Raw genomic sequence first — 20,580 nt, 5'->3', positions numbered from 1 at the left:
TCGACAACTCGTTAAATATTTGCACCCTTAGAAATCCAGTGTTAATCTAATACCAAGCGGTAGTAATGCATAATTCTAAGTACCAACGTGACATTGATAAGTATTTAATAGCTCGGCATTAAGTTTTTACCATCTCGTTCGCTAATTTTTAATTGTCGGTATAATTTTAACACCACGTGGTAGCAATTTTGACACCGAGAAATCAATAGCAGACTATACAACATTCTTAACAGTCTTATCCTCCCCCCCCCCCCAAAAAAAGCACAGTTTATCCCCGTTAATACACTCTTAGAAATCCAGTATTAAAACAATACCAGCCGGTATTAATATATCAGGTGGTATTGATAAGTGAAACCCTGTAGTAATACATCGCTATAAAAGTTTACTCATAGCGTAGCAAACTCTTACGGTCCAGCATAATTTTAATACCAAGCGGTACCAAATTTACCACCGAGAAATCAATACATGCTTTACTATACTAGATTTCTAACAGTGTAGTCGTTCGTGGCTTTAACGGAGTCGAAATTTATGTCATTGACGCAAAATTGTTCTTCCATACGCCTAGGTATTAATGTTAATTGATAAGTAGCATGCAAACTGGTGAGTGAGTTAGTTACTCGAGTGGATGCATGCATAATATGCAATGCAATACGTAAGTATGATGAATGACAAGGATGAATCAGCCGCAGAGGAGCAGACTTCATTACGCTAATTTATTTATTTTACTAGACCTCAACACCAGCCAGCTATTTAGTTGACTGAATGTATGCACATATGGTTCTCGATACGATGGGTATTGTCATTTTCGGACAGAAAAATAGATAAGCGCCTGCTTTTTTGTTAGGTATGCATGCATTGTGTCAATAAAGATAACAGTGACAAACACGAAAGGATCTCAAATTTTGCGGCAGCAATATGATGTCCACATCAGAGGGCGGATATGTGTTTATGGTCAAGTTTTTCATTTGATGATGACCGACGGTCAAATTTTATCGGTTCCCGAAATGTTATAAATAGATCACTAAAATTTCAAACTATTTTTAAATACAAATTTGCACATTTGTATTTCTAGGTTTTCAGACATTTATCATTATCAATAAGTATTTCCGGTATTTTTTAAAAAATGCGTAAATATTTTACACATTTTTTCAAAGATACATACAGATAAGTATACCGTAAAGACTCTATTTATAGCCGGGTCTAAAGACGACACAAATCCGACTACAATTTCAAACCGGGTATAATTAGAGACCCGGGTAAATTATTTTTCGGTTATGCATAACTTGAAGCATCTAAAAACGGATGTTAAAGGAATGTCATAATTAGGGACAAGCTTATTAAAGAAATCAAATACGTAAATCCCGAATAATGCCAAAAATTGTTACCCAGCCGGGAATCGAACCACGGCTCCCTTGAATTCATGTCAAGTGCTCTGACCTCTGAGCTACTAGGGCAATTAGTAACATTATAGGGACTTTTACTGATATTTGTCTGTGGCCTTTTTAAATTTTTAAATTTAAGCTTATTAAATTTTTCAAAGTTGGGCTCAAGACCCGGCTATAAATAGAGTCTTTACGGTATCTCAAAAATATTTCAACGCTGTCGGGCAAATTTTGTTTGTACTTCTTTCCCCCAAATATTAAATGCATATTTGACCCATTTCTTTCGCAAATAAGGTCAAAAATGGTCAAAAATGCCAAAAATGCTCTGGTCAAAAATGCAAATCATATGAAAATTCTGATTTTTCTGCTGTTTGTTCATATTTATTTCGCACATTTTTTTCATAAATACATATCCGCCCTCTGCTCATCTATTTATCACCTTCCTCCCATTTTTTCTCCACCTTTTTCGGCTCCAACACATTTTCCTTCAACACATCCGCATCATTTCCGGACGGCTGGTACTGCGCGACCACCATAATTTCCCCATTCTTCTTCCTCTTGGCCCACGCCATCCCCACGCGCTCCGTATCCTTCCACACGAGTTGCGTAAAGTGCGCATTTTTACCAAAGTCCAGTTCCGGATTGGAAAAGTTATACAGCGCAATCTCGCTATACCATCCATCCACCGGCAAACTACCCGTCATTTTGTAGCCCCGCGCCGAATAAATGTTTTCCCCGCGGTCCGTCGTGTCCGAATGGACGACGGGCGAGTCCCTTCCCGCCAAAACTTTGGCGTACGCGAGCGCATCGCGGGACAACTTGTGGTCCAATTTAAGATCGGGGACGCCATGCAGGGCGCGGTACCGGTTGTGCGCGGCGAGCCCTTCGTGCGCGAATTTTAGCTGCTCCTTGGCCCCCAGGAGGGACTCGATGAGACAGAGGCGGGCGCCCTCGTGGGGGGATTGGCAGTGGGAAAAGAGGGTGGAGAAAATTTGGTGGAGGTGTTCGTTCGGGGGGAGGACGGGAGAAAAATAAGTTTCTGGGAAATTTGGGAATTGGGGGGAGTCAAAGGATCCAAGAGAATTTGGGTGGTGGAGGAATTCGGGGGTAATAAGTCGGGGGAACTCGGGGGTAAGTCGGGGAAATTCGGGGTAACCGGAGGGATTTGGGCCGTGAAATTGACCTCCGCCGTCTTTGAATTGACCACCAGCACCACCCGACATGTCCTGTTGTCCCGGGTTAAGCATCCCGTTTCCGGGTTGTTGCTGTTGTTGCTGTTGTTGCTCGGCTGGTTGGATTTGACCAAATTGTGATCCATCCTGTTTACGGAATAAAATATTTGCAAAATTTAGTCATTTCCTTAATTCCAGGAAAACAAATGATTTCCTAAATTCCATGAAAATTTACACATATATTGCGACAGAAATCTTCGACATACCTAAAAAATCTTTCTCGTTTTTAACATTATGCAGCGATAAATAAATAAATTTTGCAAAATTCTATACATCTACATAAATTTTGCATGCTCGGTAATTTTCTAATTTTTAAAACACATAAATTTGAAGTAAAGTACAAAAAACTAACTTGACGAAAAATTGGCAACTCGATTTACGTTTACATAATTTTGCACATCTTTTTTTAGCAAATTATTTCTTATTACCTGTTGTTGTGGATGGTGTCCATGCTGGTTCCCTGGATGATGCTGGGGTTGTGGGTGGTGCTGTTGGGGGTGGTGCATCTGCTGCTGAGCATGGTGTGGGGGTGGTGGTCCATAATTGCCCCCGTGATGTTGTGGGAGCGGTTGTCCGTTATGATGCTGCCCCATATTGTGATGATTCCCATTGTTGATGTGCTGTCCCCCCGGGTGGTGTTGACCTTGCTGACCTTGCTGCTCCTGGGGAAAATGTTGTTGTTGTTGTTGTTGATGTTGTTGTTGTTGCAGATGATGCAAATTCTGGTTCGGCGTCCCATTTATGTTTTCAGTAAAAAGGAGCACCACCAGGAAATAAATTATACCCGATTTTTTACGTGATCCGATTCCCCTCATTTTGCCACGGCTTTTGTCTCTCTTCTAAATTTTCTATTGGTTCCAGCGTCTCCACAAATCCAAAAATGAAGGCCATTTCTTCCCCGTACTTTAAACTTACTCCAATTTTTAATCACCCTTTCAATCCAAAATTTAATACCGCATTTAATAAATAAATGTATAACCGTGAGTCAAGTTTCGTAGTAAAATATCAATTTTTATTTACACACTTATTCAACAATGCATGCATACTTGTCTGGGTTTTTGTTTTGGGTCGTAAAATCTTAATTAATGCCAAACTGAGCAAGGAGATTCTGCAGAGCGAATTGTGTCTATTTTAATGATTCGGTTTTTATGGCGTCATCGTCGTAGGTCTGGCGTCCAACGTGACAGCTCTGGCACCCAGACGGCGTACGGAGGGCTGACATCTGGGCGGTGGAGGACCTCCATAAAAAATAGGAGTCATTTATAAATATGCACGCTCAATAAAAATATTTATATTTAAAGACAAAAGTAAAATTAAGTACTTGTTGGTGGGATTTCCCATCATTGACATCTTTCACCTTGTAATATTTTAAATTTTATATACTTAAAAGTTAAATATCTAGGTTAAAAATTGTAGTTTTGCAAAGGTCGTACATACTCTTGCTCTTGGTGTGATATGAATTTCATGATTCTTCTCGCTAATTCCAGCCTCTGCATAGTTTTTCATATTAGTTCCGTTCATTTTAGACAATACGACTTCATTCGTAAAACTTCTCCCATGTGCTTTCTCCTCGTGCTTGCTTTTATTGGGGGCAAACTCATCGTGGGGCTGATTCTTCAGAAATAACAGCATTTTTAAGGTTGCATACATATAGTTGCATACATATACTTATGTAGAATAGAATCACGATTTGATGTGATTTTTAATTTCACTCTACTCCTGTTCAATTCAATATTTTTACACGCAATTTTTTGTAAATTTCATCTATTTCAAGAGTTTTGAGATAAATGCAAGTTTTAAAACTTTAACGCCAAGTTAATTTTTGCTAGTACAAAATAATAGTTTTGACAAAAATAGCGATTTCATTTTTGATTGAGGAAATTACTTGAGAAAAAAAACAATGATTAACAGTGTTTTCAGATCGATAGTTTTATAGAAACAAATTAATTGTACATACAATGGTGAAAACTCGCATTTATGTAAAACTTACGGGTAGAGTGAGTGAGATTTAAAATATATGCCTAAAATATCCATTTTCATAAATCAAATCTAAATATGCCTATTTCATTAAAAGCGTCATCGTATAGCACCTTAAGATAATTGAATATGCAAATACCGTAAAAACTCAAATAGTAGCCGGGGGCTACTATTTACAAAATCGGTGTCTGGGACCCGGCTACTATTTGAGCAAGGCTACTATTTGGGCAGGGTCACTATTTATAAAATACCGGAAAGATGCACGGCTACTATTCGCACACAGCTATTGAATTTTGTTTCCAGAATCAATGTCAAATTAAATGTTAATAAAAGCACCAATTTCTCCCCTAGAATCGTAGTCTACGACAATTCTATTGTTTATAATTGCTCTTAATCAATTCTTCGATGAGCAGAATTTCGTGTTCACTTCGATTTTTGTATGTAATTGCGATTAAATTGAATAATAATTGAATTGCTTAAATGTCCTGGCTAGGAGATGTGTGATTAAGTTGATGCACGGGTATAATTCGAATAAGGCTACTATTTGGACAGGGCTACTATTTGAGCAGGGCTACTATTTGGGCAAGGTCACTATTTATGAAATTATGATAAAACGCAGGGCTACTATTTGAGCACGGCTACTAATTGAGCAACGGCTACTATTTGAGTTTTTACGGTAAGCACTTACCAAAAATGTTTCAGCACTCCGCACTTTTGTCTAAAAATCAATAATTAATTAAAATAAGTATCCAATTTCTATTTCTAATTACACACCTTATCTGATACGTTACTCTTCTCATCAAGTTTTTGCACCGCACTAGAGGCTCTCTTTTTCGCAATTGGGTCATGATTTTTAGTCCAATTCTGGTAACAAATTATATTCAATATTTGCCATCAATGATTATGCAACAATAAAATTATTACTAACAGCTAAACGCGTATCGGATCCGTTGCTCCGATAAAGCAGGTTATCTTCGAGAGACCCAACTTCATGCACGCCTTTTACAGGAGCGTTACCACCCGGAAAGTAATCTGCCATGCAAAAAAACGCATTTTTAGTAAGTCTTCGGAAAACCTTAACATAAAAATGTGCACATTTAAAAAAATCTGGATATGCACTCCGCACTGGTATTGATTTGGTAATAACTTCCTACCGGATTGGTAGCAATTTGTTTCTTAGTGGAGTGATAAATTTTTTATTACTAAACGAAGTAAACATTGATAAATGGAAATGAAAATATTCAGTAATGTTTGAAAAAGTTGGACAACCCATCCTACCCAATGAGACATCTTTGGCTAGTTTTGCTAGAATAAATATTCCTAATTATTAAAAACGACGTTGAATAATTACTTTTGAATTTCTCAGGTTCAGAAATCCTTCCGTAGTTTACACAGCCAATTTTTTTTAAATCGTCAAAATTTTGTTGAAATTAGCGTATTTTAATTAAATAGCAAAAACATTTACATATATACACTTTTTAAGCAACACCCTGTTAAAAATCTGGTATATACTCCGGACTGGTAATGAAATAACTCCCCACCGAATTGGTTAGTAGAAGTAATATTTCTCAAGCGTCAATTTTTCATTACCACAAAATTACTAAACGGTAATGCCCCTTATTACCAGTGCTGGTAGAGTCATATATGTATGTACTCTGGTCAGTAATAATTCAATACCAGCTAGTTTTCTAAGGGAATCATAACCATAATACCTTTCGTTAAACCTTGCAAATTTTCCCCAATTCGTGTCTATCTAAAACAAAGTACAGAGTAGATTTTGCCAATTTTATGCAAATTTTTACAATCCATACCATTCGTACCGGGCCGGTTGCGTTATTATAATTATGAGGTAGCGAAGTTGTGACACTTTTTTTCGTCACGGGCTTCGTCGTCGTCGTCGTCACTGGAATTATACTTTTTGGCGTCACATGATGCACATTTTTCGTCAAAATCTTCAAACTTGGTCCAATTTTTTCCGTGATTATCAGCTTCATAGTCGGAGGTGAGGGTGCCGTCGTGGCCGGATTTTGTGGCGCCTGTATCCCCACAGATTTCTCCGTCGTTGTGACCTTATTAGCACTCGTGGAATGCGAAATCGTGCCAAAATTGTGGGCGTCCTTATTATTACTTGTCAAGTGCGGAAGCGCAGGCGCTTTTGCGCGCGTGGGGGTTCCTTCAGATTTGTTCTGATGAGATAAATTTGTCCCGAAATTGTGACCGTTAATTGACCCCGGAAATGATTCGACTTGATTCATTATTGGGGGAGGATCCTGTGTTTTTGTATAAAATTTGCATAAATTCGTACTCTGCAAATTTTCTGATATGTGTGCAATTTCTTTTTACTTTACTTTGGCCGGTGGGAAGATATTTTCTCTGAAGGAGGAGCCAAACCCGATGTTTCCGGGGGGCTTGAATCTTGCCACGATTACTGTAAAATTCCTGCCGGGGTCGTAAATCCCACCGATTCCTAATCTTCGAGTACGTTTCCAAACTATGCAAATTAAAAAAAATAACATTCTTTATTATCAACCATGCAAATTCAGCATTATAACTTTGTAATAACTTTTGCAAATCTAAAATTTTGAAATATTTTGCAATATTTTCCAATATTTTCGTAAACACAAATAAAATTGAGTGAATTATTTTAAAAATTCCAGTATTGTTCCAACAAATACGAAAATGTATCGGTAATCCGCCGATTTTACTAATTTTACGAAGCTTTTATTGAAAAATTCAAGTTAACAGATGGGAAACAACAAACAACAAATCCTGAAAAGTCACATTTTTTGTTTACAAATTTTGCAAAAATATTTCACCATTCCAAAATTTTAGGATCTTTTACCTAACTGTGTAAACTGTGCAGTTTTCAAGGAAAACATATTGGCGTCAAAGTCATACTTTTCGATTTCCTTGTACCACCGCTGGACTGCCGCTTTCCCGTCAATTCCCCCCGATTCCCCTCCTCCTCCCCCCGATTCCCCTCCTCCTCCCCCCGAGGAAACAAATACATTTTCCCCCTCGATGTGGGGGTGGCTGTAAAGGGCCACCACGCGTCCCAACAGGATCACCTTGTCGTGCACACGCTTCGCCCATTTCGCCGCGTTCTGACCTAACTAAATTAAAAAATTTTGCAATTTCTGTCCCAATTTTTGCAATTTTTGTTTGCATAATAAACATAGGACGGATAGGCATGTATTAAAGTCCAACTTTTTCATTTGATGACAACCAACGCTAAAGCATTTGTTACGTGTTTCTTCATTTTTAAAGATGACAAAATATTTTTACATATTGGCACATATGCATTTCTTTTCTGACTATAAATATTTCTGCTATTATTTAAAAAATGCGTGAATCTTTTGCAAATTTTTTAAAAAATAAATATCTTCCTACGTATTTCAAGGATGTGAGTTTTGTTGAAAGAAATTCGACTACAAAATTCCTGAGGATTAAGTTCAAAGGTATAACTTTTTCAAAAAATTCATATTTTTATCTACATTTTATTCCTACATTTTCCGTAAATAATTTGACTTTTTTTTCGTAAATACATATCCGGCCTCGTTATAAATTGAGATTTACCACGACATCATATCCCAACGCGGGGACGCCATGTCTTTTTCGATAATTGTTTAAAAACGCTAAAGTACTCTCACTATGCAAAATAACGCTCCCATCAATACTTTCTTGTCCGTGGCAACCCTGCAAAAAAATGTGCAAAAAATCACTGCAAAAATTCTACTTTTTATATTAAAACTTACAACTTACCTTTTCACCTTTTCCCATATTTCCTAATTCTGAAGGCAAACTTTGACTAAATATTTGAACTATTAAGTTAACCGTAAATGCAAATCTTATAACGGAAATTTTGTACAAAAACATTTTTATTATTTCAAAAATTCTCAGAATTTTAAAAACCTCGAATAAGTACAAACTACAAATATTTACAAGCTAAATATATAAGTACATACACGGAAGGATAACTGAACTTTACTCCGCTTAAACAAATAAGTGCCTAATTTAATGTCAATGGACTATTGTTATATGGATTATTATGTAAATAATAATTCGCAAATTTTTTGGACTTATTGTTTTTCGCGAATTAAAATCCATTTCCAGGCGTTTTTTTATTATACCTACGAACGTGTCTGATCTTGACTTGTTGGGCAGGTCGTTAATTTGCAAAGCCTAAATTAAAACATTTAATAATGCCACGCAGTATAACAAGAATACAATAAATCACTATTATTCTAACCTGTATGGAAATTTGCGTATTTGCCAATTTTCTGCACAACTTTTACAGAAAATTAATCGCTATGCGAATTCCGTTCTGAAATGTGTACTTACCACATACCGTAACTGATTTTGCAAATCTTTTTCGTACTTTTTGCAGTAAGAAATATTACCAAAATTAAAAGCGGCGTTAAATATTGAAATTTATTCTCAAATTTTGAAGGATTTATTATTTTTTGGAGATAAAACTAAATTTCCAATCATTTTTTAAAAATTACGCCTACGTACTTAGCAGATTTTTGCTTTTTGGTCTGGTCGTTAATTTTAAAGCCTAAATTAAAACAATGAAGATCAATTTATTAACACCATGCAAAATAATAAACATGCATCAACTCATTATTATTCTGACCCCAATTAAAATCAACCTGCAAAAAAATTGCAAATTGACTTTAAAACTGATACACAAGGTTAATCGTCATGCGAATTTTGTACTGAAATATGTATCACACTGAATTTTGTCAATATTCTTCGTATTTTTTTGCAGTAAAAAATATTTAAAAATAAAAAAGAATCAAATTTTTCTGGAGTTATTATTTCTTTAATAAAAATCTACTTCCAGCCATTTTTTTATGCCAGATGCATCTCTGATCTTTTTGGCCAGGTTGTTAAATCTGACTTTTTGGCCAGGTTGTTAAATTTTAACGCATAAATTATTCCACAATACTAATTTATTAACAATTTGCAAAAACAACAAGGACAAAACAGCATAACAAAATCAGTTATTCACGTATGAAAATTGACACCTGTAAAAAAGTTGCAAAGTTTCTTTAAAACTTGTATAGAAAATTAATCACTATTCGAGTTCAATAATGAAATATATAAGCAAAGCACAATGCTTTTGTACATCTTTTACGTACTTTTCCTATAAGAAATATTTGTAGAAATAAAAAGCAGCGTTAAATAATGACAAACTAGATAATTCGCAAATTTTGAAGCATTTTCTTGTTCTTCGCGAATAAAAACAAATTTCTCACATTTGTATTATGCCTATCGTACATGCCAGATCTTGACTTGCTTAATAAATCAGAGCATAAATTATAACAATTAATAATAATAATAATTTATTCGTAACATGCAAAATAACAAAGACAAATACATCAACTTACTATTACCCTAACCCGTATGAAAATTCACGAGCAAAGATTTGCAAGTTTTCATAAAAACTGATACAGAAAATTAATCACTATGCAAATTCCGGTACTTAAATATGTGTATCAAAGGATTTTAGCAATCTTTTCTTACTTTTTTCAGTGAGAAATATTTAAAAATAAAAAGTGATGTTAAATATTACAAAATAATTCGCAAATTTTTCAGGACTTACATATTGTTCTTTTCCGAACTAAAATCGACTTTCAGGAATTTTTTAGTATGCTTACGTTCCTCTCGGATCTTGACTTTTTGGGCAGGTTGGTAATTTTAAGGCATAAGTTAGTGTATAGTATTCATTCATTCGTAACGTAACATGCAAAATAACTAGGGTTGCCCCGGGTACCGGGTAGTTACCCGGTACCCGGCATACCCGGCCTGTTTTGGGGTTGAATTTTAGAGACAAAATTTCGGCAACTAATGTAAATTTACGATTTTTCCCAATCGAAAAATTTTCCATTGTAGCGTGACATTTTAATCACCCTGTACATATCTCCCAGATTAAGCATGGCAACATAACTGGCGATGGTTTGCGAAATTTGAGACATTTCTCAAAGCTTTCGCTAGAAAACCATTGGTTTTGCAAATTTGTCCAGCAATTATACACATTATAATTTAGCAAACTCATCCTCCCGATTATCAGCGAAAAATAGTTAAAAAATCCATGAAAACGAGATCAAAATAAGCGTCTTTAATCGCGATCGGCGATCTGCGAGACTTTCAAAGTGATATTTTGCGACTCCCCTCACGAAACAAATTTTTTAAGCTGCACAAGTTTGCTAAATGGGTTGCGATGATTAATAAGACATTGTCGTGAGTACGCTCAGTCCGTACTTTATGTTTATTTTTAACTTGCAACTTTTTAAACCTGGTAAAAGTGTTGCAAATTCTAGAGAAAAGTGGAATAACTCCTTATTTTTAATATATAAATATTACCCGGTACCCGGCCGGGTAGCCGGGTACCCGGCGAACATTTTAGGCCGGGTACCGGGTAGTAGCACTACCCGGGGCAACCCTAAAAATAACCCAGATAAATACTTTAACTTCCTATTATTTGTAACACCGTGTGAAAATTCACGCACAAAAAATTTGCAAATTTTCTTTAAAACTTGTAAAACCATAATTGACCAGAAAATTATTAGTCAAAGTACAGAATTGAAACAATTTGTTTTGCGAATCTTCATGTTTTTCTTGCAAATCGTGCGAATCTTCGTGTAAGAATTACTCGTAAATTAAAAAGTGGCGTAAAATAGTTACATTTAATTTCCCAAAGATTTTAATTTTTTTTTAATTTGATTAATCTAATGTCCCTACCAGTTTCATTTGTCTCAGTGGCTGACAAAAGAGCTCGCCCGAAGGGTAGAAATGGATGTATGTGTTTTCGGCCGAAGTCGTGCCATGGTGGCACAGGGGACAAAACATCCGATCCCAGTTGAATGGGATCTGACCGGCACAGGTTCAAATCTCTGCCCAGACATTATTTTTGCACTATAAATTTTTATTTACTTGCATTATTATATTACCAATTTACAATTACTATACAAATTAACCAATTTTTCTTTATAACTAGAGCATTTTAACCTTTGCTGTGCGTCCGTGCGTTCAATCAATTAACTTTTATTAATGATAACTTCGAAAAATGTTTACAAAATAACAAAAAAATTGGTATTAGCATGTGTCAGAGCTCGTTAAATTACTTGGTACGCAAATTTCAAATTATAATGTCGTTCCCAATATTGCTTAAATTACAAAATTACAATGCTGGTCACAAAGTTAGATTTAATTACAAGCTATTGAATAATTGAATTCCAACACAAATTTTAAAATAACACTAGAGATTATTAATGAACATCCAAAATTTTTGGCTTAAAAATTCATCTACAAACTTGTGCATCTGCACGGCTAGTAATTATTTTCCATTTTTGTTTCAAAATGCTACGATACGAACGTGCTAACTCGTAACGAATACACTCAACATAAAATTGTTACCGTAAAATCTAGCAAATAAATATTTATGATTTTTGTTATTGTGCATCTAAAGTGGGCACTGACGGAATCTGCCTCTTCTACCTCTTCCTCTGCCACGAGTAGCTGTTGTGTCTACCATATAATTTCCTATCTCAAGTTCCCTTTCAAATATATCGTACGCCCAGTCGCAATCCCAGAGGGACAAGTCTCCTCCATGATCAACCTGGTCGCCATTCTCCATTACAACAGTTGTAGCTCGCGCTATGCAGTCTTCTTGATCGCTATCTTCATCACCACTATCTTCATCTTCCTCTGTTATTATAATTGGAGAAGTATGTGTTTCTTCTAGTATTCCATCCTCCTCCCAATACTTATTTTCTAACCTTAAAGTGACAAAAAATACAAATTTAACACATTATAATATATAGGCGATAACTACATGTCAAAATTCAAGTCCGTTCTAAAATTATCGTGGATACGGACGGACGGACAGACAGGACATTTCCATAAAGGGATTTCGCTTCAGCCCTTAATAATGTACATCTGAAACCAACCTCTTAGTATGTTTAAAGTGATTTTTAGCTAGGGTTTTGTCATAATTCTTTAATTCTTCTTGCATTATCAACTTGATGTCATCTAAGTTTTTGTTGTGATTCCTTCGTTTGGTATTGTGTTTTCTGTCTTTCCAGCACCTCTCTGTAATACGTCACCAAATTTAAATATGGATACTAACAATGCGATGGTGTGAGGTGGTTATCGCAGATATCCACCGGACTAATTGTAAATTGTTCACGCTCAAAAATAAGTGGACCCGTATTTTTGCGTTTTCCTGAATGGGCATGTTTACACCCGTGGGGGAATTTTAAGAAAAACTTAGGCGAAAATTCGGATTTTTGAAAACGCTGTAACTTTCGAATTTTAACCCGATTTAAAAAAATAAACCCAATTTTTGTTAAGAATTACATCCCTTAAAATATAAAATTCATTTTTAAAAGTTTAAAAAAATTGATATTTTCATGCTATTTCTGAATTTCTAGACACCAAAAAACCGATTTTTTGAAAATTAAAAGTTTTTTAAAAATGATTTTTATTGGCTGATTTTTTTTTTTGAAAATTCCGCCACGGGCGTGGACATGCCCATAAACGCAAAAATACGGGTCCACTTATTTTTGAGCGTGAACAATTTAAAATTAGTCCGGTGGATATCGGCGATAACCACCTCACACCTCCTCATTGTAAGATATGTCAAATTATATATATTACAGGTCATTCAAAAGATATCTTACCGATTGGATTAAGATCACAGTTGTAAGGTGGCAACCTTAAAACCCTGTGACCCCGCTGTTTCGTCAATTTGTCGATTGTATATAATTCATCCCGCATTTCCGGCAACCGAGCTACTTTTTCCAGCATATCTTCCAGCTCAAATTTTCTTATTGCTTTCATATCAGAGGGCAATTTAATATTTAGACCAGGCATTGTTGTATATTTCTGCAAGAAATTGTAAAGAACTTCTTTCCTTTCTGATTTCCTTGGTAAAATTTTGGTGGAATGATATGAAGCATTGTCCATTATTATGATCCATTTTTCATTTGTCCTGTCGAGATAATCCAACAACTTTATATACCACGATTGAAACGTTTGGGCATTTACATTGTCATGATAATCGATTGCAGTCTGGGATTTTGACACTTTGTATACGAGAACAAGTTCGGGGATTATACCATCTTCGGTGAGGGCTGACAGAACAATCAGACGAGGACCTATAGATAGTAATTTTGTATTTAAATTATTGGTTTATGGTAAGGTGACGGCTGCCAGCACCATGTTCAAAACATTGTTATGAATACTCCTAATATTACCAGTTGCCATCGATGTTGTTCCATATGTAAATGGAGCCATTTCTTTGATGGATTTACACGTCTTTGGAAACCAACCTCGCGCCACATGCATATTCCCATCAACCCACCTGTAACAACCATTAGGTTTAGATGTGTTCACAAATTACGGAACCTAAACATTCCGAAAAGGTAGACTTACGTCTCATCAATATAAACTATTTTGAATGGCTTCTCGGCAGCTTCGTTTCGGCGAAGTTCTCTAAGGTATTTTCCTCTCCATATTACAATGTCTTCTCTTTGACTTATTCCTGCTCTTTTATCTATAACCCCGTTAGTAAATCCCATTAAATGAAGTACTCTATGGAAAGTATTTTTTGAGCAATGATATATGTCAGGTCTTGAGTGGTTATCTGGATTGGATCGATGACGAAGCATCTCATCGTCGTAATATTCCTTTTTGTAATGCATAAACTTTTTGTACAAGTCGGCAGCAGTTATGGCGGCACCGTTTTTATATGATTTAACAATCTCACTTCTAATCCAATTACGATCAAATTCATCAATATTTGTTTGTACTGGACAGGGCCTCTTTCCATTGCGCTGTGGTGTCGAAATTGTGTTTCCCCTCCATCTTTTGTTTGCTCGGGTTAGTTGGGCTTCTGTTACTCCTGCAAGTCGAGCCGGTCAAGGCCGGCCCTGCAAGTCGGTTCCAATAACTATATACCACTCGAGTGCTTCATCGGGTAAAACTCGACGAGTTGGTACAACCTTGCTTAAATCGCTGGAAAAAACTAAGGCTGGTTGTATTATGAAATCCGTTTTATAAGTTCCTATGTCAACAATCAAAGTCATGTAACCATCCATCTTGTCCAAGTTGCTTTTTTTTGCTTTTTTACCGCATCGGTGTACTATTTCTATAAACTGTTTTTTTGAAAGGGTGTTCAACCATCGCTTCGTTGGAAGGATTTCGTTAATTATGGTGTAGCATTTACGTTGGTCTTGACTAGTTGGAACTTTACGAGCATCATCCTCCACTTGCATACTAGTATTATCATCAACAGCATCGTCCGGTGATGTATCCATGGCGGTACCTGACTCCTCCTCCTCTTCTGCATTTTGAGAAGTTGATGGGATTATTTGTGGCGTTGTGTTTATATCTTTGGGGAGGAGAATCGGAGGTAGTTGAATTGATGTTGAAGAACTTGTAAAGGAGTCAAATGGTTTCATGTGAAAAAGTTTATTTAAGCAAGGGGAGAAAGTCACAGATAAATTTGTGAAAATATTTATCTCCAAATTTTCAAAGTCTTGAGAAATAGTTAAAGCAATTTTGTGCGAGCCAAAGGATTGTAGAGCGTTGTTTATGGTCTTCACTGTTGAGGGATACGACATGTATTGAGGTGGTGGGATATGGATACGCTGTATAGCTTTCTGAGTAAGCGTAATAATAAATTCCTGATCCGGATCAAGCCCATTGAATATTTCGTCGTCAGCTGAAGTACTCCCAGTATATTCTCCACTTGCATGAAACTGGGTTTGGTTAATACCCAAAACTTGACTTAATTCTTCCGAGAAAGTTATTATATATTTATCGAATTGATCCAAAAACGTTATTATTGAAGTTGGTTGATTTTTGGAACTTGAGATTGTAATATTCATAAAAAATGGCGATTTAATAAAACGGCGGTTTATACTTTGAATTAAACCGAGGAGAGAAATTGCGTCTCCTTTCATAAATGTTTCAGATGAACTAGTCAAGGAAACAATGGTAAGATTTTTGCTGCATTTATTCCATTCGTCTTTGAGAGTAAAGGGGTGTGCCGATGTGGAATTTTTGTCAAGAATTGTCAATGTGGAGCCAATTAATACCGGATCCAAACCAAATTGGAGATTGAAGTCTTCGGTGAATTGTAAATACAAACTTGAGTTGGACTTATGGATTGCAAATTTAGTTCCGTCACATGACAGAAGCACTTTTACTGCACCATCAGTCTGATTTGAGAGACATTCAATTGACTTCTCCAGAGTTGAATTTACTGTAGTGACAATTTTCTTTGTAGTCCATTTATGAAAAAATAACGTCCATAATTCATTATGTGGTGGTCGACCTACATCAATTTGGGACATTTCTGACGGGTAATTCCCACTACCAGGGAAGATACAACGTGTGTACCCTAAAGTTTTGCACAAGTTCTGCGATAAAGAGAAAGTATATTCCTTGGTAGGGTCAATAAATGAAATCCAAGTTCTGTTGTTCTCCCATGAATGGATGGAGAACTTTATGCCACCGAAGTTTTTTTCGTTCACGGCAGAAATAAAAGATGCAATGTTGTATTCCCCCGAAGTGAATGAAGTCGTTTTCCGATAAAGTAGGTTTGCAATGCTATTGAGAACATCAACATGATTATTGGTGGTCTTAACTTTGTTAAATAAAATTGTGCCATCAGTAGGACATCCTTCTTCACCATGATGATGAAAAGAGGCCGACATTATGCGGGATTGGATGAGTATGATCAATACGAGTTTATCTGTACACACAACAATGTTTTAAAATAATTTTTATGACAATTTTTTTATTTAAAACACGAGCAACTTACGTAGCATTATTTCCATCCTGGTAGTGGGTAAAATCAGTTATGCCTTATTAAGAGCGTAGCTTAACTCTCTGACGTTGGAAATATTAATCAACAAAACTTGAAACACAATTAAATAAGTTCTTGTTCTAAGTTCTAGCCAAATTTACGGACAGAAGTTAAAAGTGCAGCAATGAGCAAAAAAATAATTAAAGGCTTGCAAAACTGAGGATGAGTTGCAATTGCAGATCACATCGCTTACTACGCAGTAGAAATGAAACGAGTGCGATGCAAAACTTTCCATTCGCAGTTTTTGTGTCAAGGGGAGGTGCATAAAGTACATCACCGATTTTACGCCAACGCTTTGCTTCAAATGTGAAAATGTACATATTCAATATCCAGATATGTATGGCCCCACCCGACCCTAATGCCACATATTTACGAGGTTGTTGTGTCTGAATTTTAGTGTTGCAAGTATTAGCGAAACTGGGGATGAGGGCATGACTGCAAGGGCAGGTTAGTACGCAGTACAAATAAAACCAGACGATGCGCGATGCAAACATGTCATGTTCAGTTTGTATGTCAACGGGAGGTGCATAAAGCACATGCTAGATTTTGTGGTAATTTTTTTTGTTGAATGTGACAATATTTATGCATAACCTTATTCCACACTACAAACGCGGTTTATATGTGTGAATTTTAATATTTTAATATTTGTCACTATTATCACGAAACAACCCACTAAATAGTGGCAGTGGAAGCTATTGGGATATTAACAATGTAAGATAGGAGAGCGAGGGGTTTATATCCTGGACATATGAAATGGACAATAATTAACTGAAATGGACAACAATTGAGTGGCACATTTTCCCTCTCTTCCACGATTCTGCGGCCGATGCCACCCACACCAAAAATAACTAATCCGAATATATATACATCTAAACAGCATACCAGAATACACATTTGTACCAATTTTTTGTAATTTTGTAAACATTTTTCGAAGTTATCATTAATAAAAGTTAATTGATTGGACGCACGGACGCACAGCAAAGGTTAAAATGCTCTAGTTATAAAGAAAAATTGGTTAATTTGTATAGTAATTGTAAATTGGTAATATAATAATGCAAGTAAATAAAAATTTATAGTGCAAAAATAATGTCTGGGCAGAGATTTGAACCTGTGCCGGTCAGATCCCATTCAACTGGGATCGGATGTTTTGTCCCCTGTGCCACCATGGCACGACTTCGGCCGAAAACACATACATCCATTTCTACCCTTCGGGCGAGCTCTTTTGTCAGCCACTGAGACAAATGAAACTGGTAGGGACATTACAGAAAGTAAAAACGGAAAAATTCTGCATTGTAATTAGAAATTAACTGTACATAAAATAATTAAAACTTGCATTTATGTGAAAAGTCATGGAATTGATGCCATTTCAGAAATTGGCATTTAAAGACTTACGGGTAAAGTGAGATTTAAAATCTATGCCACATTAAAAGCGTCATTCATTGACACCTTAAGATAATCGAACACGCAATAACCAAAAATGTTTCAGCACTCCGCACTTTTACTTGGAAAGCAATGAATTAATTGAAATGAGTGTCCAATTATTATTTTTTAATTAAGCACCTTATCTGATGTATTACTCTCAAGTTTTTGCACCCTACTGGTGTCTCGCCTAGGTCACGGCCTAGGTTTTAGTCAAATTCTGGTAACAAATTTTAGTACATACTTGATAAGATACTAATAATACAAATAATAAAATTATTACGAACAGCTAAACGCGTATCGGATCCATTCCTCTGATAAACCAGGTTATCTTCTAGAGAGCCAACTTCATGCACGCTTTTCACAGTAGCGTTACCGGCAGGTAGGGAATCTGTCATTTATTATAAAAACACATTTTCAGCCTTCATAAAAAATACTTAAAAACGTGCACATTAAAAAAAATCTAGTAGAGGCAGATATCTACTCGGTACTGGTATTGATTTGGTAACAACTTCCTACCCGATTTGTAATAGTTTGTTTCTCGGTGGTAAATTGTTCATTCCTAAACGAAATAAACATTGAGAAATGGAAGTGAAAAACGTTTATAAATTTTGGAAAAAGTTGAAAACCCAAAACTTAATAATTGTGTCTTTAGAGTGTTTTTAGTATAATGAAAATTCGCAAATATTAAAAACGACGTTGGATATACTTATTTACGTCAGGTTAACAAATCCCTCGTGGTTTAGAGCCAACCTTTTTTCGTTTTTTTTAAATCGTCGAATATTGATAAAATTTACGTATTTTAACTATATAGCATAAATATTTACATATTTAGATAGTTTAAAAATAATTAATTGCTAAAAAATTGAAAAACATTTAAATTTTACTAATCTATCTATATGAAAACTTCGAAATCATCCAATTCTAATTTGAATTATGAAATATTCATAAAATTCAAAAGTGGCGTTAAATTATTACATTTCACTTCCTTGATGTTTCAAGAATTTTAATGTTTTGAAATTTTACTAGTTTACAAAAACAATATAATAAAAACTTACTGATTTAAGGCTCTAGTTCATTTTCATCGAGTGCTTAGTCTCATTCAACCCGTGCCCAATGTCTTTAAATGTAATTTCTAAAATGGCATCAACTTCATGAGTGTTGAGATAAATGGGACTTTTGATATTTTAATGTAAAGCTAATTTTTGGTACTACAAAACCTTGGTGTTTTGAAAAATTAGAGAATTCATTTACTATATTGGCACACTAAATTTCTTCAAAAATGAATTTTCTAATTTTTCAAAACACCGAGGTTTTGTAGTACCAAAAATTAGCTTTACATTAAGCTATCAAAAGTTGCATTTATCTCAACACTCATGAAGTTGATGCCATTTTAGAAATTACATTTAAAGACATTAAAACGAGTCGAGTGAGATTGCATCATCCACAACAGTCTTAATCAAATTTTCTCAGGTTCAGAAATCTATCGTGGTTTAGCGAAAACTATTTTCAAAGCGTCACGATATTGAATCACGCATTTAAAAATTTACACATTTTAATTACTTAAATAGCGCAAATAAATATTTACATATACATACTTTAAAAACAATACACTGTAAAAAAATCTGCTAGAGTCTAATACATACTCCGAAGTACTGTTCATCCAATATTAATATTTGTAGTCGCAATTTCTTGGAAAATTTTCTGAGAGGTTATTTGGTTGCTAATTGAAAAATAAATAATCTGCCAGGTAACCTTTCAGAATTTTTTGCGACTAATAATACTGGAGTGTAATTTGTTGATAACTTTATACCTGATTTTGGTAATGGTTTTTTTTCTCAGTGGTAAAGTTTTCGTTACCACCAGATTACTAAATGGTACTCCATGTTATTACCAGTGCCGGTAAAGTCACACGTATGTACTTTCGTCAGTGATTTAATACCAGTTTCCTAAGAGTGCATACACTTAAAAATCTGGTAGAGTCAGCTACATACTCCTTACTACCGTATTGATATTGATTTGGTAATAAATTCCTACCCGATGGCTAGTAGTTTCATTCCCCGTAGTAAATCTTTCATTACCACAATAATACTAAACGAAATAAACATGGAGAAATGGGAATAAAAAATTTCAGAAATTTTTGAAAATATTAGAAAACCCAAATTGGATAAGAACGGTATCTTTAATCAGTTTTTTGTATAATAAATATTCCTAATCATTAAAAACGACTTTGAATAATTACATTTAGCTTTCTCGGCTTAAGAAATCTCTCGCGGTTTACAGAGCCAACTTTGTTTTCTTTTCATAAAGCATCAAAATATTGATAAAATATACGTATTTTAATTAAATAGCATAAATATTTCGATATTTATATAGTTTCAAAATAATTATTTGCTTAAAAATTGAAAACATTTAAATAGTAATCTAGACAAAAAATATTATTCATCTCTGACTACTTTTTGCATTAAGAAATACTCCGGGTTAAAATTAAAAAGTGGCCTTAAATAATTGCATTTCAGTCTTCAAGGATTTCAAGAATTTTTGTATTTTGAAATTTTACTGGTTAAATACAATAACCAGACGATAAAGACTTGTCAAAATACCGTGTACTTAAATTTTCTCAGAAATTTGATCTCTCGTCCTTTTGAGCCATCTTTTTCTCGTTTTTTTAAATCGTCAAAATATTAAT

At 35.1% G+C, this 20,580-nt stretch overlaps 4 protein-coding genes across 5 annotated transcripts; all 4 read right to left on the bottom strand.

The window, feature by feature from the left end:
- Positions 1-1,760: 1,760 nt before the first annotated feature.
- Positions 1,761-3,533, bottom strand: LOC118438708. Its single transcript, XM_035859305.1, has 2 exons — positions 3,043-3,533; positions 1,761-2,701 (listed from the first exon to the last, which is right to left on the bottom strand). Exons 1-2 carry the CDS (start codon positions 3,427-3,429, stop codon positions 1,811-1,813), a joined length of 1,278 nt encoding a protein of 425 aa, XP_035715198.1. The 5' UTR covers positions 3,430-3,533; the 3' UTR covers positions 1,761-1,810.
- A 77-nt stretch (positions 3,534-3,610) lies between these two features.
- On the bottom strand, positions 3,611-8,371 carry LOC118438655. The gene is made up of 12 exons (XM_035859196.1): positions 8,354-8,371; positions 8,168-8,287; positions 7,434-7,704; positions 6,940-7,082; positions 6,403-6,861; positions 6,304-6,340; positions 5,520-5,623; positions 5,366-5,455; positions 5,280-5,309; positions 4,052-4,228; positions 3,936-3,971; positions 3,611-3,852 (listed from the first exon to the last, which is right to left on the bottom strand). The coding sequence occupies exons 1-12, from the start codon at positions 8,369-8,371 to the stop codon at positions 3,769-3,771; spliced, it is 1,569 nt and encodes a 522-aa protein (XP_035715089.1). The 3' UTR covers positions 3,611-3,768.
- Positions 8,372-11,501: 3,130 nt separating this feature from the next.
- Positions 11,502-14,517, bottom strand: LOC110859116. The gene is made up of 5 exons (XM_022107987.2): positions 14,033-14,517; positions 13,855-13,961; positions 13,279-13,755; positions 12,547-12,688; positions 11,502-12,375 (listed from the first exon to the last, which is right to left on the bottom strand). Exons 1-5 carry the CDS (start codon positions 14,299-14,301, stop codon positions 12,060-12,062), a joined length of 1,311 nt encoding a protein of 436 aa, XP_021963679.1. The 5' UTR covers positions 14,302-14,517; the 3' UTR covers positions 11,502-12,059.
- LOC110859115 lies at positions 14,198-16,817 on the bottom strand. 2 transcript variants are annotated; one of them, XM_035859213.1, is made up of 3 exons: positions 16,428-16,817; positions 15,943-16,358; positions 15,728-15,866 (listed from the first exon to the last, which is right to left on the bottom strand). In XM_035859213.1, exons 1-3 carry the CDS (start codon positions 16,441-16,443, stop codon positions 15,864-15,866), a joined length of 435 nt encoding a protein of 144 aa, XP_035715106.1. In that variant the 5' UTR covers positions 16,444-16,817; the 3' UTR covers positions 15,728-15,863. The 2 variants fall into 2 exon arrangements, with proteins under 2 accessions (XP_021963677.1, XP_035715106.1); XM_022107985.2 differs by having other exon boundaries at positions 14,198-16,358; positions 16,428-16,792.
- Between the last annotated feature and the right edge of the window lie 3,763 nt (positions 16,818-20,580).

This window comes from Folsomia candida, unplaced genomic scaffold, assembly GCF_002217175.1.
Source record: "Folsomia candida strain VU population unplaced genomic scaffold, ASM221717v1 Fcan01_Sc024, whole genome shotgun sequence".
NCBI classification, from domain to species: Eukaryota; Metazoa; Arthropoda; class Collembola; order Entomobryomorpha; family Isotomidae; genus Folsomia; species Folsomia candida.
Note: the sequence above shows the minus strand (reverse complement) of the source record. Positions and strands in the feature narration are given on the sequence as shown.

What these genes read in the sequence shown, in the direction of transcription:
- LOC118438708 (XM_035859305.1), bottom strand. Translation starts at nt 3,429, where the DNA reads ATGAGGGGAATCGGATCACGTAAAAAATCGGGTATAATTTATTTCCTG. An exon ending in GACACCATCCACAACAACAG is followed by an intron (nt 2,702 to 3,042) that starts GTAATAAGAAAT and finishes TTCCGTAAACAG; the next exon opens with GATGGATCACAATTTGGTCA.
- LOC118438655 (XM_035859196.1), bottom strand. An exon ending in CAACCGGCCCGGTACGAATG is followed by an intron (nt 6,341 to 6,402) that starts GTATGGATTGTA and finishes TGTTTTAGATAG; the next exon opens with ACACGAATTGGGGAAAATTT. An exon ending in GATCCGATACGCGTTTAGCT is followed by an intron (nt 5,456 to 5,519) that starts GTTAGTAATAAT and finishes ATTTGTTACCAG; the next exon opens with AATTGGACTAAAAATCATGA.
- LOC110859116 (XM_022107987.2), bottom strand. Translation starts at nt 14,301, where the DNA reads ATGCATTACAAAAAGGAATATTACGACGATGAGATGCTTCGTCATCGA. An exon ending in ATAGTTTATATTGATGAGAC is followed by an intron (nt 13,962 to 14,032) that starts GTAAGTCTACCT and finishes TGGTTGTTACAG; the next exon opens with GTGGGTTGATGGGAATATGC. An exon ending in AACAACATCGATGGCAACTG is followed by an intron (nt 13,756 to 13,854) that starts GTAATATTAGGA and finishes TACTATCTATAG; the next exon opens with GTCCTCGTCTGATTGTTCTG.